The 19455-nt window shown below is 39.6% G+C and overlaps 1 protein-coding gene across 1 annotated transcript; it reads right to left on the bottom strand.

Annotated features, from left to right (window-relative positions):
- Positions 1-1944: 1944 nt before the first annotated feature.
- LOC137287444 (TPR repeat-containing protein DDB_G0287407-like) lies at positions 1945-19078 on the bottom strand. Its single transcript, XM_067819736.1, has 18 exons — positions 18965-19078; positions 17197-17391; positions 16513-16697; positions 15671-15781; positions 14922-15039; positions 14602-14697; positions 12631-12748; positions 12072-12194; positions 11079-11099; positions 10654-10769; positions 9797-9899; positions 8870-8997; positions 7533-7736; positions 6034-6246; positions 5548-5742; positions 5024-5172; positions 3796-3868; positions 1945-2779 (listed from the first exon to the last, which is right to left on the bottom strand). Exons 1-18 carry the CDS (start codon positions 19022-19024, stop codon positions 2441-2443), a joined length of 2547 nt encoding a protein of 848 aa, XP_067675837.1. The 5' UTR covers positions 19025-19078; the 3' UTR covers positions 1945-2440.
- Between the last annotated feature and the right edge of the window lie 377 nt (positions 19079-19455).

Genomic DNA, 19455 nt, shown 5'->3' on the forward strand with positions numbered 1-19455 from the left:
AAGAGATATTGTCAGTTTGTTTATTCTGTGGAAGTCTCCAACAGAAATGTCTGGAACTTGTGCAGATGGTCACCATGACAACATCACCCTACTCCCATCTGCAGCAATGTAGTTGGTAAATCATCCAATCCATTAACAGCTGAATGCAAGGCTGATACAGACTTTATCACATAGATATTGATGTTGAGCAGGGAGTGTTGAGGAAACAGCAAATGCTTATTGACATCCTCATCTGCAGAAGTCCAGGAGTGCATAGCTAAACTGTAGTAATTGTTTCTGAAACCAATGACTGGTGTACTGCCTTTTTCTTTAAATTTGTGACGTACCGACAATTTCCTATTTTCATGTATTTTTGTATTCTACATTCAAGTTTCTGGCTAGTGAATTATTTTGTGGGTTAGTAACTTTCAGGGAAAGCAAGCCTGACTAGCTAGCAAGTTATGGAAACTATTTTGTACACAGTGCATAACCTCGGAAAATAATATGAAGGAAAAAGTGCTTCTTTCTCAGTTACTTTTGGTAGGCATGTTTTGATAATTGTATTTGACAATGACGATTTTGTTTTATATGTGGGAACATGTTTTGTGCCGAGAACACAACAGAAACAGACATGAGAGGGATTGTGTTTCAAGTTTTGGGAACATCAGAAAACTTGGAGCACCTTTAGAATACAGAACCACAACTTCACATGAATATGTTCTCTGTCGTAGATCACTTGTCACTGAGACAGGCAACCACTTTGTGAGAACCTGCCAGATGTGAACCCGTGACATTCGGATTACTAGCCCAACAGCTAACCAACTGAGCTACATCCCATTGTTGCACTATGTGTAAATTTAGTGAGTCATTCCTGTGACATCACGGAAATGAATTGAAAAAGTCGAATAGGTTATGGGCAATTTCGAAGGTTACAGCTAGACATGGTGTCTTGCGATTCTAATCTACTGACGGTTGCCAAATGGCACACTCATCCATAATCTACAAGATACCATGTGGTGTGGAATGAGCCGATATGGCTGGAACTGAAAATGGTTGTTGACATCAAGGGTCAGACGTCAATTTCACAGTGCATGTATGTATGATGTGCTTGTAAATATCTTTGGGTGCTTCCGTGACAGAAAAATGTTGCAGGGAACACAGTAAGAATAATGTGGATTGCACTAAGGAAGGAAAGAGACATGAGTGTGTATGGTGATGGTACGAACGTGAGTTACACTTCAAATCAATCATTCCTGAACATATGTCGCACTTGAAAGTGCAAGTTCAAGGCCGATCTCCATTAGGCCAAAATTCCTATTTTAAACTTTTCATTGTGTATTTAACTTTTGACATTTTTGGTCACACAATTTTGTGTGAAAAAAAACACCATTAAAATGCAAAAGGAAAATCAACAAATGGTACTCATGTACTACACAACATATTTACCTACTATATTGAATATGGTTCCTTACCCTAACCCTAAACCTTAACCCCTTGAAATATTTCTAGCAAACAGAATACATTGACCAAATTGGCACGAAAATGGCTGAAGTCTCCAGTGTAATGCATTCTTACCACTTTGAAAAATAAATAGTAATAAACTCCATTTAAGTGTTATGATGCAAATTACTGGATGAAAACATATATGTATATTGGTTCACATTTATAATTAATTTGGTCCTAATAGTTATGTTGAGGCCAAAGTATAAAATATGATTAGATGAATTAAGTGGACCAAAACTGACAATACTAGAATATGGCAGAATGTGACAGCTGTAATGCATTCTTACTAAATTGGAAAAAATACAAAATACAAAAATACTCAAAATATTACATCTCAGCACCTCATAATGCAAAGAAATATGAGCATATTAGTCAAAAAAGCAAAATAGTCTAAACTGGTGCTTGCGACAAGTTGTGCATCCGCTGGTAAACAACTGGAAACTCACAACGTCGTTGGGCTTATGCAGTGACATAGATTGTAGAGATGAAACATCAGTGAGTGGAGCTTATATGCAGTTGCTGAGCATGACATCCTTGTTGCTATGCCAGCATCATATGGCATTGTTTCAAGAATGTGCTTTGAAACAAAATCATGAAAAAGAGTATTATGATGTGTTTTTAAAGTATTTTTAAGGTAGGCCGAAAGCTTTTTCTATATATATGTGACTGGTACATCACATCTTCAATGTGAAAGTGATGATGCAATAATAATGGCTTGCCATGGATAGTTAAACCTTGAACGTCTTGATTAATCATCATCAGGACTATGCACTTTGTTTTCTTACAGTACCAAACTCTATTCAGCCTGGCTAAAACTGAGTCAACTAGCTCTAAATACATGTATTCTGATGATTATACATGCAGCATATTCAAAATCTGTTGAATGTATTGACAGGGTAACATGGGTAGATTCCTCTCTCAGATCAACGTCATTAACTGCCAGTCCACTTGTTGGTTCCTACTGACCAACATGGCAACACATCCTCCCATAGTTACCAAATCCACACTGACCGCACAGACGTCCCTGGATGTCCCCAGACATTTTGACATTGAGACTCAAGTGCCGGTTGCAGATGACACACTTGGTAGTGGTAGGGGGACCAACACCGTGGAATGTACACAGACTTGCGGTGGCCGTCATGTGACTGTAGACATGGGCTCCACAGATCACACAGCAGATTTGAGCCTGCCAAATGTTGGCGGGATTGAAGCACCTCTGCTTGTGTTTACAGAAGGTGCAGATCATAACAGGCTTGCTGGACCAGGATCCACCAGTTGGGCGGTTGCACCGACACCACTGTAACACCAGTATAACAACGTTCACAGAGACCATTGTAACAGAATAATATCATTCACAGACACCACTGTAACATCAGAACAATATCATTCACCACCAATCCTCAAATAAATGAATTAGTACGCCTAATCATACTATCATGTCGTGGTCTGTTATGACCATCATGGAATCCATCACCTCTTTCTTTGTTGCTCTTTAATGACATACTCTGCAATATTCCAGCCATATGACACCAGTATGTAAACTAAAAAGTCTGAACCAGGCATTCTAATGGTTGACACCATGAACATCACCCTATGCAACTGGTAAGCCAGATCACATCTGTTGATACAGCTGAAGTGTCGGACCTGTCATGGTGGTGTATGTTATTAGTCTTAGACTAAATGCTAGAAAAGTCCCCATCTTTTAGAATCTCTCAGCAGCAGTAAACGTGTTATCCATTAATTAGTATGACACCTCCCACCCTCCAGAGATTCTTGTCAATGTGGAACTAGACACAGAATGTATAAGGTTATTTAAACAAACAGCGTCCACATGTTCATAGACCAACTGCATAAGTATTAGCTGCATGATGTAATGGAGTGTGACACGTACAGTATGTTCAGTATGGTCAGAATGGCTTATAAGGCTGGGTGTACCATATTACCTGAATTTGATGATATCTCTACATTTCGTCTAAGAGTATTAAAGAGTTACTTGTGGCATTTAAATGTGTCTCCCTTGCATGGAACGCTTCTGTTTTTATTTGATCTGCACATCACTTGGGATTACAAGCATTGATTGCTGAAGATTGATACAAACTCAGATCTTCATGGGATGAAATCCCACAGTGGGACAAATGTTGCAGCACTTTACAATCTTACACCCTTACATGCAAAACACTTTACTGAGGCATGCTCCCCTCTTGTTTGGGTTTAACCATGTGTGTTACACATGGGGTAGTTATGAAGAATAACAACCGGATCAAACTAAGATAATAACGCACCTCCATGGTGTACAACTCAACTGAATCCTACCTGGAGATAACTGCTTCTCTGGTGGGTGTTCATAGCCCAAGAATCTTTATCAGTTGTCATAAACTCGACCATCCTGAAAACAATATGAAGTTGGGGTTGCTTAGTGAGACTTACACTCTTTATCAATACACAAACTAGTGATATTAAACTGGATACTGAAAATGACAGCTGAAAATATTACTAGCTCTTTGATAGCAATACTGTACTGCTGATCTGTGGGTGACAACTGAAAATATGAACAACTTTTGAACGTTACTGCAAGTACAGCAACATGCGTTAAACTTGGACAACGAACTGCGACTAGGTGTCTGGTCAACCCAGCTGTGAATGGGTACCTTATAAGGATGAGAAAGCCACAATAACTGTGTGTCTGGTGGCTGCAAGAGTGTATACTCCCCAGGGAGTTGAGATCAATAAGACTACGTGCCATTGAGATTGACACCGAATGATCGAGGGAAAAAGCAATACCAGCGCCTTGTCCATCTACTAGTTGCGTGGATATGTGTGCTATATAAATATCCTATAATAAATGAATATTAACAAATAATTTTGGAGGCATTTAGACTTGCTGTGACCTGAGTGAATGTTGTTTTACTCCACAGTCAGGAATATAATAAAGCATCACGAAATCTGCAACATTATCAAGAGATGTAGAATAGTTAAGAAGATGAGATATGAGAAGCTCTGTCTAGGTACAATTTCACACAACTATTCAATACACTGTAAACACATGGAGTGAGTGAGTGAGTGAGTGAGTGAGTGAGTGAGTGAGTGAGTGAGTGAGTGAGTGAGTGAGTGAGTGAGTGAGTGAGTATGCATGGTCTTACACTGCTTTTAACAATATTCCAGCAATATCATGACAGGGGACACTAGAAATGGGCTTCACATATTGTACACATGAGGGAAATCAAACGTGGGTCTTTGGAGTGATGAGCCAACACTTTAATCACTAGGCTACACTACTGCCTATCATACTACAAGAACATCTCAGAAAAAAGTGATTATAACATCAACATTAATACTTTAATACTAAAAAAAGGCAGAAATGGTAAGGATCACTCCGTCAATATAGGCCCTATTCTTCAGTTTGGTAGGGTCTTACGCACTGAATAAATGCCTTGTCTCCATCCTCTGAGGAATACACTAATTCTGAAATTGACACAGCTGTGGTAGAGAAGTGCATAAAGGGTGGAATCTAGCATGGTATTCAGCAGTATTCAGTGCCTACCTGTCCTTCAGACCAATGTTCCGGAGTAGTTCTGGCAGGACAGTGGACCGATGTTGCGAATTGTCACTCCAGTATTGGTAGAAGTCAGCCAGATGTCGCTGCCACTTCTTCCTTTCAACATAGGATGTGACCACATGATCTTCAACTGCCTACAGAAAAAAAACAATAAAGAAAAATAAAATCTGTAATTAGGCCAGAATATTTCCACTTCCTTTCCTCATTTCAGTGAAGAAGACATTTCATATGTTCCCTGGGTGTAAACAAGTGTTTTTGCGTGATCACGTTTTTTTCATTCAACAGATTTTAAAATCATCATATTTTATTTCTGTCATGTCTAATGTCAGTGCTATCAAAATCTGTAAACCAAAGAAGTGTGTCTAGTCTATGAAAGCATTAGACCCTGAAAGGTCAACAGGGATCAGGGTTTCTTTAACTTCTTTTGAGTAGCATAAAAGAAAGATTTCATGATATGGTCAGGAAAAAAATCAGAATGATCATACTTACACCTAAGTAATTATACTGACCTTCCAAATCTTCTCATGTGAGAAAGTGATGTACTCCCGTGGGAAACCAGCCACTCGGAGGTAGGGTTTGAGAACTCTCCGAGCCTGCACCCAGTGTAAGGGGGGCACCTCTTCCTTTTTCTCCACATCCCCTAACAGCTTGAGGATGTCATCGCTCGTGATCCCTGTCAGAGAGGTGCCAATCAGACACACAGCCTGGCCCACAGATGACAACAAGTAGGGTGAATCCACAAAGAAATAAACCCAAGTATACATGGGACAACACTAAAACATCAAACCATAAGACATTAGGAATGGCAGCACATGCAGACAACTTGTGGAACAAAACAAAAAAAAATAACTGTCTGTTGCCCTTCCTTAAACATATTTTTCAGGCGCTTTTACCTTACAAACATGAAAAGGGATTAGTGGCCTTGAGCCTACTTTGTGTGTACATGGATCAATGGCCAGATGCCCCTCTTATCCTTTGCTAGATGATCATGCTACCTTCTTAATGCAGCCTGTGTTGTCCTCGGCCAGGAGCCGGGTGAAGATGATGCCGAACAATCCGTTGAGTGTGTCAGGCAAACTGTGGATCTTCTGTGTGACCATCTTGAAGTCCCCAAACACACGCAGTTCCTCACAGACGAGGGTCATCCACAGGGGGCTGTCCACCTTGGTGTCACGGGTCAGGGCAGTCAGCTGGTCCTGGTCCAGGTGCTACAAGTGAGTGAGTGAGTGAGTGAGTGAGTGAGTGAGTGGATGGGTGGGTGGGTGGGTGAGTGAGTGAGTGAGTGAGTGAGTGAGTGAGTGAGTGGATGGGTGGGTGGTTGAGTAGTTTTATGCCACTTTTAGCAATATTCCAGCAATATTACAGCATGGGACAGCTGACATGGGCTTCACACAAAGTACCAATGTGGGAAATCAAACCTGAATCTTCAGCGTGAAAAACAAACAATTTAACCACTGGGCTACCCCACTGCCTGGTTTAGGACTTGAATAGGGATGGTTGAACAGGGGTGGGATGGCGTTGAACAGCAATGGGTGAGGATGGGACAGGTTTGGTGGGATGGTAGAAAGAAAAGTAATGATATTTATTGCCATAAGACAATTCATGTTACATGGGAGCATCACAGATTAGAAATTCCTTAAGGGCAAGTACAGCACCTTGTTGTATGTCCACAAGCATGACATAGTCAGACTGCCACCAGTATTGTGCTTTGTATTTTGACAAGTATGATACAGTCATTAGTAATGTACCTTGTTGTATTTCCCCAAGTATGATACAGTCATTAGTACTGTACCTTGTTGTATTTCCCCAAGTATGACACAGTCATTAGTACTGTACCTTGTTGTATTTCCCCAAGTATGACACAGTCATTAGTACTGTACCTTGTTGTATTTCCCCAAGTATGATACAGTCATTAGTACTGTACCTTGTTGTATTTCCCCAAGTATGATACAGTCATTAGTACTGTACCTTGTTGTATTCCCCAAGTATGATACAGTCATTAGTACTGTACCTTGTTGTATTTCCCCAAGTATGATACAGTCATTAGTAATGTACCTTGTTGTATTTCCCCAAGTATGATACAGTCATTAGTACTGTACCTTGTTGTATTCCCCAAGTATGATACAGTCATTAGTACTGTACCTTGTTGTATTTCCCCAAGTATGATACAGTCATTAGTACTGTACCTTGTTGTATTTCCCCAAGTATGATACAGTCATTAGTACTGTACCTTGTTGTATTTCCCCAAGTATGATACAGTCATTAGTACTGTACCTTGTTGTATTTCCCCAAGTATGACACAGTCATTAGTACTGTACCTTGTTGTATTTCCCCAAGTATGACACAGTCATTAGTACTGTACCTTGTTGTATTTCCCCAAGTATGACACAGTCATTAGTACTGTACCTTGTTGTATTTCCCCAAGTATGACACAGTCATTAGTACTGTACCTTGTTGTATTTCCCCAAGTATGACACAGTCATTAGTACTGTACCTTGTTGTATTTCCCCAAGTATGATACAGCAATACTGCGCATGTGGCTCTCATTCAGTTCTCCCACCGTCATCCAGTAGCAGGGATGCTCCTTCAGTCTGGCCAGAGTTGGCGGGTGTTCATTACAGCTCACAATCACCCCAATGTTTGATGGCACTGATGGGGGTAACCAACTTAAATGGTCGACCATGTCACTCTGATTCAGCTGACAAGAAAAGGTTATGAAAAATATACTGGCAAACAAGGATATGCTGAGCACCAACCTGACAACTGACCCATGTATGAGTGCTGCCCATAAATCTTGCCTGCCCACCTTTAAATAACCCTCTCTTTGATTGGTTCTTATTGAACCATGTGACTACAGATATCCAATCATAGCGTAGCTTACTAAGCCAGCCAGTTTTAGTGTCCTATTGCTATCTTCACTGGCTGAAGAGTTGTCCATGTATGATTAAGGAATATACTCGTAGCTTTCAATCATCTTTCTTAAATCAAAATATGACATGACAATTAAAATGGAATGATCGTCCTCAGAGCGAACTGAAAGTAGGTCAACCTAAAAATTTCAGCCAGACAACCGGGCTGGTGGAGAGAATTTCCAGGCAGCCCGACTCAAAATTTACCGGCCAAGGGCAGTCGGGCAGGCCATTATTTTGATCACTGCTTGCCATTGTGAGCGAAGGGTTCCCAGGCTGTCCACGATCAAGTATAGTGCAATGGGTGTGCAATGGGTGACGTGCATGGCCTCTCTCAGCAAAACCATGTGCAGCTACATCCAGAATCAATGTCATTGTCATGCACTGCACATGCACTAGCCTACATTTACTCTCCCTTTGACAACATTAATGTGGTTGGTCATTGCCTTCCACCATCTACTTATTGTAAATGTGTTCTTTGTGTCGGTCCAACTTATCCTTGTTTGCCAGTATGTCATGACCATTTTTGGGAACATCTCCAACTAAAAGTTGGACAATTCAACTGGTTAAACAACTTTCAGTCCATGTTTTCACAACACTTTCAGATAAATTTAAATGACAAGACAAGACAAGATGAATCAGCATAGATACAGTGATCAGGCTCGGTTCCCCTTTGTGCAGATGAATGGTCATGCTGTTGAACAGTGGACTGTCTGGTCCAGACTCACTATAAGTTCACTACGCTGGCTCTTCTAATACTTGTCAAGAAGTAATATGAGTGCTTTCTATTTCCCAAGGCACATAAAACTTTTCAAATGTACAAATTTTATTCACATATTGGATAGGGTTTCAAACCAGTGCATTGAGTGTCATGAGCAAATACACTACATACTGTGCTAACAGTAATTAATTCCACGGATACCTCATTCACAGCATCAATGATGATGGTGAGTTTCTTCCCACTCTCACAGAATTTTACTAGCGCTTTGTTCAGAAGCTGTTGCTGCTTTTTGACAGAACCATTAGAATCCTCCTTTTCCTCTTCTGACACTGAAATGAAACATATTCACTTAACTGCTTGGAAAGATCACCTCTTGGCAACTCCTCCAGTGAAACCTTCATAGTCTCTTGCACATAAACAATGTTGAAAATGTAAGGGCAGTGGGCTAGCCCAGTGGATAAACTACTCGCCTGCCATGCTGATGTGAAGCCTATTTCTACTGTCCCCTCCATGATATTCTCAAATACGCAGGGCAAAACTAATCTTGCTCACTCCAAGTTAATGGCCATTTCACTGATTGCAGGCGGGATATATGTGGTGAGTTTGGTGGTGAATTCTTTGTATTTGAATGCCCTGCTGCAACAACTTTTTCTGAATGTCCATCACATCAACAGTGGTGTCTGTATGGCATGAAGAATTCCATGTGTCATGTCATGTAAAGCACATGTCACTTAAGTTGATCGTGACAAAGTTTTGAATAAGTGAATTTAGTTTTAAGTCATTTTTAGCAATATTCCAGCGATATCACCACAGGGGGACACCAGAAATGGGCTTCAAATGTTGTATCCATGCTGGAAATCAAACCCGAGTTTTTTTTGTGACAAGCAAATGCTTTACCTTAAGGTTACCCCACTGCCCGTTTATGAACAGAAATATGGTAACTATGAAATTAAATAACATGCCATTTTGATTGTAGTTCAACTAGGCTAACAACTCTATTTCAGATACTAAGACACATTCCATCAGGCAACCTTTATGCTAAGATCACTATACACTATACATTTGTTTATTGTTAAAGTGATTGTCCTGCTAAAATTGCATGGTGGAACCGAGGATACTGGAGCTCACCCTCCTCTTCTGTGAGCGCTTCCATCAATCTGAACAACATTTCTGATGTGTTTCGGCTACGACTAGTACTGCCACTGAAGTGATAGAATATCTTGTGACCTTTCTGAAAGGAAATCAAAACATCTATAGTCTGACTGAAAAAATTCCAAGAATCTTACCTCCATATTTTGAATTCCAAATGCTCTTCCTTTGTATCAGACTGCACTGGGATCACACACCAACCGCAATATGACCATTTAATATCAAGTAGCTTCTTTAGAGTTTCAAAGGAAATAATGATTGATTATGTTGCTAATAATGCTGTATAGTCCCCCAAATCAGTAATATCTCAAGAAATGCGCCATATCTAACAGGGCTGGATTTAGTACTTTCTTACTTGCACCAGTGCAACCCAATACTACAAAGTGCAACCTAGTTATTAGTTTAACATGCACCATGTGTAAGTCAATTTAGAGAAATAAACCAACAATAAATCTAAAATTGTAAGCATAAATATGTCAGTTAATTTTTCTTCTAAGCTTTGAATACTTATAGCACCGAAACATTGTTATTTGTAGACATATCTCAGCTGTGGCAGATCTTGTAAACAGGGATCAGCTGCACTTTGGTGTTGCTATGGTTTCATGGGTACTACATCATGGAAATGTGTTTATGCGCACAGAAACCTCTAATGTTTTCACACACTATGCTACAACTGGGATCTGGCTTCTGCAACCAGGTTTCACCTGGTGTTAGTAGGTTAACATCTCTTATTAAATTGAGCCCTGTTTAAAACCCATAATATTAAGGATAGTGAGGAATTCAGCATCAAAACGAGAGATGGCTTAAGAAGTAAAGATTTGATTGTGAAATCTGACCTCCATTGCTGTGAGAACCAGTTGCGCTAACAGTGAGGTTTTCCCCCATCCACTTTTAGCCTGTACCACGCACAGCAGGTTGTCATTGGGGTTCAAGGTCCATAAGTCTGGCTTCCCTGTACAAATGACACAACACTTAAAACAACTGATGATGTTTTGCTTGGTCTTTGTTTAAATCTGCACTTTTTAATTAATTCTGAGAAAGTATCATGACAAAGTAAACAGTCCAGTTTTGAGCCCTTAATGCAAAGCTTGAAGCAGGGTAACAACAAGTATCATGTTTTAAAATCTTTTCATATTCATAACACAGATTGGAATCAACCCTGCAATTTTCCATTCTTCAGGCAGACATTCAAACAACTAAAGCATGAAGGTGGTCCAAAACGATGGGAAAGATCAGAACTGACAGAAATAAAAGAACTTACTCAGTCCTACTTCCCCACCATCTGAAATACAGAAAAAGTGACAAGTTTAAGGGCATACTTAAAATAATGTTAAACCAAAGAAAACTGACGCTCAACATTTTGATGCATAAATTATTTCTCTAACTATTTATACATTTCACCACTCTATCCTTCTACATGTTGATCCAGTCTTCTCACTTGTATACATCAGTATGAAAAAAGAATATACAACATCCTGCCAATAAGTCTGTTTAGAATTGGTACGTACTAGCACATGATGATTCAGCAATACACACTGATGCATCAATACATGGAGTGCTGATACAGTGAATCAATACAAAGTTTTACATTGTCAAAAATGCTGACATGATACTTCAAATGGATCATGATACACTGATGTTGAACTTTGAATAGTGCCAAAACGCGATATCTGTCAAAATAAGAAAAAAATTCTTTTATTTGATGATTAAAATATATGCTTACTTATTTTCAGTTCATAAGTAAAAGTTTTCTTGGATATTCTTGCATTAAGAACTGTGTCTGACATAGCACTCGCTGTTTACATTCACCAAGTCTGTGTAAAAACGTAATTGTCTCGTATCCAAATGGACATTGAAAAACGCTGTCAGAATTTGATGAAATACTTTAAAATGATTTTGCTTTGGATTTAAGGTGTTTTATAGTTGGTGTTAGAATTAAGGATTTTAGAATCGTGAATCCATGAATCAGGATTTGTATCATATTGCAGCTTCAGTGCACAATACTTTTGCAATATATCACTGCAACTAAAATTTTAGCATGATGATGTATCGTATCACAGGTTGTATGCCAATACCTGCACTAGTATTTACATCAAACACCTGAGTGCATACATGTATATACCTTGTTTGTTCAAACATGTTACAACACAAAATGTTCAACTTGCCTGAGATGTTGTAAGCAAAGAATACAGGATGATTCCCCTTCTGTAAAGATAGATAATTTCTGATCAATCTGTAAATTCTCAGATCATACCAATTTTATCCAGGTCACATGACCCTGGATTGGTCATGTATCCCATGAGTCTCTGCACTTCCTGTTCACGTCCAATCACAAGCTCTGCCTTTTCAATGATGAAGATGCGTTGAAGTTCTTGTTCTGTAGGACAAATGATGCTGGTGATAGTCATTAGGACCTTCATAAATCGGTGGGGTTGTAATAGGTGCTATTATCAAGATCATGCTGTTGATCACTGGATTGTCTGGTCCAGACTTGATTTTTTTACCGATCACCACTACAGACCATTGCTGGAACATTGCTGAGTGTGACGTTAAACAACAAACTAACCACTGTACCATCATCAAGATGTGTCCAATTTGTACCTTTGTACAATAATGTAACTTTTTCAGGTATCTAGAATTAAAAGATTCAAATTGGAGTGTCAAAGGCAAGATTTCCATCAGAAAAACAATTTTTTTTCATATCCACAGATAAATATGCACTTTCATACACTTTGGAAGTGTAGTCTGTGCAGTGTTTTAATGAAACAAATTTCATACAGGAACTTTATAGCACTAAACTTGTGTACCCTGACCTTGTTCGTCCAGGGAAAGTGTTGCTACTGTCAGCTGCTCAGGGTATTTCCTGGTGATGGCTGATTTGAAAAACTCAAGACACTGGTCAGCAAACTCTTCCAGGCCAGTCAACTGCACCTGGATTGGTATTTTGAGGGATATACCCATGGCCAATATGACAACAGGCAGTCAGGAAGGCAGCAGACACAAGCAAGATGTCATTGTCTATGGGAGGGCCTAACTACCTCAAGTACACAGATGTTGAGGAAGGGAGCAGACACAAGCAAGATGTCAGTATCTATGGGAGGACCTAACTAACTCAAGTACACAGATGTTAAGGAAGGGAGCAGACACAAGCAAGATGTTAGTATCTATGGGAGGACCTAACTACCTCAAGTACACAGATGTTGAGGAAGGCAGCAGACAGGCAAGATGTGAGTATCTAGGAGAGGACTACACTATCTATGGCAGAGGACCTGACTATCTTAGGTGCACATGTAGCTGCACAAAATTTCCTGTCCTGTGCTGGGATTCGAACCATGGACCTTCTGTTCCGAAGTTGGACGTCTTGTCCACATGACCAAAGAGGTTAACCCCTATCAGCAAGGTGACAAGGTAAGGATGTCATCTGTTGGATGACTCCACACCCTGCTACACAAAGATTTTGAGGAAGGCAGCAGACACAGGCAAGATGTGAGTATCTAGGAGCGGACTACACTACCTCACGTACACAGATGTATAATGAGTGTAATGATCATCAAGCTCTAGTCAAAGACTGTTTTCCAGACAACACATTACAGTCATCCCTTGCCATAATGTGGGTCTTGGGGTCCATGGATGACCCCCAGCGTTATTAGACATCCGCGTTATTATTTTTACATAATGTGGAACAAAGGCCAAGTAAAATCGTATTTTCCCAGGACATAACAAAACTGCCATTTCATGTATTGTACCCAATCAAAACTATATCATATCGTTGAAGGTGGAAATAAACAAACTTTGGAAATGAAAGTTTGTAATCTGTTCGTAGTTGCTAAGAATAATATGAAACTGGTGCTATCAATCGTAGGCATGAAAAACGGACCCTCATGAATATGGTAAGCAGAAGTTGTACGCGTATGGAATGGGGTAATGCCATTCTCTCACGGTGTCTCCGTTGTTTCTGTCAACAGTTTCAATGAATCAAAATAGGATTGAATTTAATCAAATAAAATGTGTTTTCTGACACCATACGTTCTCCGGTGACTGTGTTTAATCACGCAATGTGTTGCATCACAGCCGACATTGTATCTTGACTACTACAATGTCGGTATGATTATCATTGAGAAAACCCTGCATGTTTCAAGCATCTGAAACACAATGGATATGTATGATACACACTGTCAGTTGCCATCCACACTGAATTTCACTAGTTTATGTTATTTACCAGAGTGCAACAGCGAATTTATTGATGAGCTATTTTCGATTTGGTGAAGGGGTGGGATCACAGTTCCATGGACTACCCCATGGTCTAACCAAATCCCCAGTATCGTGAAGCGTGTTATTGCGAGGGATGACTGTATTTCTAATTAAATGCAATGTGAGTATTTTGTGGTGTTTCTTTCAGTTTCACTGAATACTACAATGGAAACACATTTGCTTATAAAGGAGAAAAAGCTGGTTAAATAATTTGTAAGAATGAACATTGGTTTGTTTCGTTTGCTGTGGATAGTATTAACAGGAAAACATGCACATTCAATTTATTGGAACTGTACTTTAAAAAGTTACCAAGGAATACATTTTGACTGGCCCTTACCAAGGCTGACAAGACAAAGGTACTATGTTAATTTTCTGATGTCACTGCCTGTGACCAAATTTTATACCTTTTCAAACCTTATCCCTGTAGCATTTAAGAACATGATTATAGCACATAGCAGGATGATGTTATGGGATGGATACACAGAGATGTGTGATACTGTTGCTGACCAATGGTGGCTCTGCATCAGCCTTACCATCTCTCTGCCTGTGGATGAACTTGTGCCATCTGCCTTTACGTTGTAGTTGAAAATCTGGTCTGCAAACCGCTGCTTCAACCGTGTCTTAAACACCTGTTGATATATATAGTTGTTCTTTCAATGAAACATTAATGTAGATATATTTGTTACTGGCTTCACTGGGTTCATCTTTCAACAAAAGGGTTAGAGAAAACTCATCTCTCTTCACAACCTCATTGCCCTAGCAGAGTTAGATTCATATCTGGTGACTGGGTTCAAAAACACTAAACTTTGTATGGTTGTGTAAAAGACAAAATAGGGGACCTCAATAAGCTGACCTTCAGGTGCTCTTTCCCAGTGTCGTCTGCTTCTATGAATCTGCTAATGTGAGTTTCAGGCACTTCAGACAGGAATGCAGGGTCACGAAGAAAGAAAGCTACATTTGGGTTCTTTTTCCTAAAGGCAAAACCAACCATCATATTAAGAATCACAAAAATAACAACATTTTTCAGGGTTTTTACTGTAACATGCCTGTCACCACCTACCATAAAACCATCAGACTCATTAGACTAGGGCTGAAACAGGTACCTGGGTAAGAGGCAGGTAGGAGCACTACATGAATAGTAACAGTAGTCGTCCAAGGAGAGTTATCTCCTCTCTCACTTCATGTATAGTTGTGTCATGCAATCACGCTCCAACGTTTGGTCTTATTTCTAACTGAAGACAAGCTGAAAACTTGCCGGACCCCTCTGGCAGACTTGATCGCTATGCAGTCTCAGCTCACCTGCTTTGCAGTCTCAAAGACATGCACTTCAACATGCCTACTCAAGTACTTTCAGTTATTACCCATTTCAACTCTAAATTAGACTGAACCCCATTTCACACAGCGATGGTAGCACTAAGGTGAATGGAGCTCCCATATTTTAACACAATCTTACAGCAGTCATAGCACTATGGCTGCATCGTGAAACAGACCCCTGGAGCAGTTCTTTAAACACTACTGACACAGCCAGGTAATTCTATGCCAACAATAACTTGTATGAATTAGTTGCATGCTCCAGAAAGATAATTAACCCACCTAACTCACCTGTATGCTCCATGTAGGACCTCCATGAATGTGATGGAGGTTCCTTCCACCCAGTCATATTTCTGCATCACCTCCTCAGTGACGTCATCACTCCCAGGGATCCAGCCATATCTGGAAGGGAAGGGGAGATAATATCAGTGCACAGTAAAGGATGGCTACCTGTAATATGTCGACTGCTAAATATTTTTCTTTACAAAATCCAGGTAAACAAAAGCTTTTTCAAAGAAGCACAGAAAACAACATACACATGAGACCGCCTAGACTGAAGACTTAGAATTCCATGAAGTAGTGAAGTCATAAAAGATCCTGTAAATAACAGCATTAGTTATCTGGAATTCACTTCAACTCAATGTGACTTAATTTCTATGAATCAGATGCAGGAAATTCTGACTAATGCACATTTACAGAATTAACTCACCTGATGGTTCCATATGTTTAAATTATACACATTAGCATCCTTTAAAGGTAGATGAGCAGTGTCTGTTGTTAATTTACTGGAACATTATTTGGGTGTGCGGTGTTCTACGTGTATTCCCTCATTCCTTACAAGGTTACCATGACAAAAGGACTATAACTCTTAGCCACCTGCCACTACAGTGCTATCAAATATACTGAACAGCAAAAGAAACACAAGTTTAAGAAAAAATGAAATCTCATGAAAGTAAGTGTTCGTGTTTATGTCTTCTTTTCAAAAATTGACAAAAATCAGAGAGTTGTGTTTCTTTTGTTGTTCAATATAGTTTCAACAAACTGATCACACTTTAAGTGGAACTTGGTCAGAAGCAACATTTACATCTAGAATTCTATCAAAGTAATCGGTGATCTAGTGAAGTGTATGTTACCTTTCTCCCACCAAATTCAAAAAGAAGGGCTCTCCCTCATTGACTTCATGACAAGTGTCAATCTCCTCCATACAGATAGCGATGGTCTCCGCGGTAGTAGAATCATTGGGCACACCCCAACGCAGGTCACAGTCGATGATCCGAATCTTCCTTTCACTGCCCCATTCCCGTAACTCAGGGAAAACCTATAGGGCAATATGGCAGCCTTGATTCAGAGAAACTACTGTGATACCACGAGAATGCATGGAATAGCATTATTATATATCATAAAGCCACAGCTCTTTGAATAGTTGGATAATAACATCATACAACCATGATCCATGAAGTACCAACATGATACAGTTTTCAGTTGTTGAATAATAACATGTTATAGACTTTTACTTGTAGAATCATACAGAAATAAGATGAAACATGTAGATATTCAACTATGCATGGTTCGATGGCCTAAACGTTAAAAATGAACTTGATTCACTGAACCAGTGTATTCGCAATTTTCTCTGACTTGTTTCCTGCGCTGATTCCCAGGCTAGATTCTGATGATATATCCTGCATAAGTTGTACTTTTCCAGAAAATATAACCCGAGTTTTGAGTAAGATGTTCCTGTTTTCATAACTTTGACCTTCTCGCTGTAGAACTGGTCTTGTACATTTAATTCCCTGAGACTTGTCCATCAGTTCACTGACCTTCTTGACGAGGATTTCTCTTTCGTTGAAGAAATCAGTGAATGTTGAGGAGACAAATATGCGAACAGTCCTCCATCCCATAAACCCTGGGAGACTAGGAGGAGGTGGCTTCCAGTCACGGTATTTCTCATCTTCAGCATCTATCAGCTTCCAACATCTCTCCACCTTCCTTCCAGTGTCGGACATCACTGGTTCCTAGAATTCACATGACGGAAGCCGATCAAAGCAATGTAATAGGGAGAGATACACGTATCCCTCTAAAAATGTCAGTCAAGGAGAGCAATGTTGTTGAAGAAGTACACTCACAAACTGGCGTTGAAAGAATGAGTCTCATTTTACAATGATTTTTGCACTATTCCAGCAATATCTGACCTGAGGATACCAGAAAAAGCCTTCACCCATTGTACCCATATCAGAAATCAAACGTGCGTCTTTAACTGAACAAGTAAACATTTGAACCACTGGGCTACCACTCCACCCCAACTTTCATGGAAATTAACAGCCATACAAAATCAGCCGGTCTACTCATAAAGGCAAATTTGTCCTTCATTGGTCAAAATATGCTTTTTATTAATTTGTTTGTGTGTCTCTCACACTGCGCAGCTATAATGTCCAAAAGCCCAAAGAGGTCAAGTGGACTTGATGGTTGATTTCACTCAACAGTTACGGTTGAGAGTGTGTGTCACTCATTGCCCCAATGGCATTGGTTGTTAGTTACAATATCACTACTGTAATGATCTCTGACATAAAGACTATGTAATACTCTACAGAGCATCCTTATCAGACAAAGTTCAGCATTAACTGTCTATTCCTGTGGAAAAAAATATATTGATGTCTTCTTTGAATGTACACATGTAATGAATACTGATCACACATATTTCAGTGTTTGTCCTAGCCATAAAAAATTGGGAGTCATTATGACTCCCTGATGTTAGGAGTCAACATCAGTTTGGAACTTTCAAGACCACACCTGTGATTGTTTAAAAACAACCAAAAACAAGTTAAGGGGTTCAGGTCTTTATACTGCATGAAACAGTTAACAAGCCAACATTTAGCTACTGCAATTTAGATTATCTGAACTAAGGGCCCACAGCATAAAAAATAACGCTTTAAAAGTCAGAGTGAATTTGAGACATTTCATGCATCAAATAAGCAGGTTTTCTGCATCATGGTAAACACCGATATTTGGGACCCAACTGGTCTTGTTTTGGTTCAGAGAAATGCATGCTCCTTGGGCAGCTGATAATAAATAATCATAGCTTTCGGCCGTGGGAGCCGTGCCAATTTACACTCATCAGAGGGGTACACAAAGTACGCAGTCTAGACTACCAGTTGTCCGACTTTCATTTTGTGGAAGTCGCGGTGGCTGAGCGGGCTAGGCGGCTGACTTTGTGTGCTGGCGATTAGGTGCCTGACTCTGAGGGTGCGGGTTCGAATCCCGGATGGGACTCAACCGAAAAGAAGTACTAGAATTTGTACTTTACCAAGAAAGTGAAATCCCAAATATGACATATGTTGAATAAATAATAAGTTGATTCCTTGTGAGAAAACTGGGACTATATAAGTTATTAATATCTGTGCGAATCTTGCGTTCAGAAAATTGAAGAATTTCTAGATAAGTCCTGTTTTAGGATAGTGAGAGAAAAGGCTAAGATGTTGACATCACCTGAGATAAGAAGCTATGATTGACAATTTGCCCATGGTATGATGGCATTTTACCATAGGCAGGAAAATCAAGAATGATTCAGGGTGTTCTTGGCATAGTTACCTTCTGGTCATGTGACCATTCTTTCTGTGATTCTAGCTGATGCTTGTACTTCTGATACATTTGTTAGGGAAGCAGTCTTTCCAGAGTGACAACACAATCTTGGTAGAAACAGCTCATAAGGCTACTGGATGACAGCAATTCTAAAACAGACCACAGAATGTTTGGAGAAATGGGGGTTTAATGTTTAAGATTATTGTTTACAGTAATGTCCATATGAGCAAGTGACAAGTGGTAACATGATTTATCCTCAAAATCTTCCACACTGTGTCATAACATTGAGTTGAAGGCATACTTAGGGATCCATCCTTCTCATCAGTGACACAAGCCCGTAATGGTGATGTCACGCAAGTGTATGCACACTGAATTAAAAAAGTTGGTGAGGTATTATTCTTTACACATTCTTTACCTAACCAAACAGGATCATTGTACAAACTTAGATTTTATCATTGTATAACGCTCTTATATGGTGTACCAAGAACTTCACATAATAC

Source organism: Haliotis asinina, chromosome 6 (assembly GCF_037392515.1).
Source record: "Haliotis asinina isolate JCU_RB_2024 chromosome 6, JCU_Hal_asi_v2, whole genome shotgun sequence".
NCBI classification, from domain to species: Eukaryota; Metazoa; Mollusca; class Gastropoda; order Lepetellida; family Haliotidae; genus Haliotis; species Haliotis asinina.

Bases quoted from the DNA above. Each gene is read 5' to 3' on its own strand.
- LOC137287444 (XM_067819736.1), bottom strand. From the start codon at position 19,024: ATGTATCAGAAGTACAAGCATCAGCTAGAATCACAGAAAGAATGGTCA. The intron at 10,770-11,078 runs GTAAGTTCTTTT...TCATTTGTACAG, and splicing joins TGGTGGGGAAGTAGGACTGA to GGAAGCCAGACTTATGGACC. The intron at 3,869-5,023 runs GTAGGCACTGAA...TATTGTTTTCAG, and splicing joins AACATTGGTCTGAAGGACAG to GATGGTCGAGTTTATGACAA.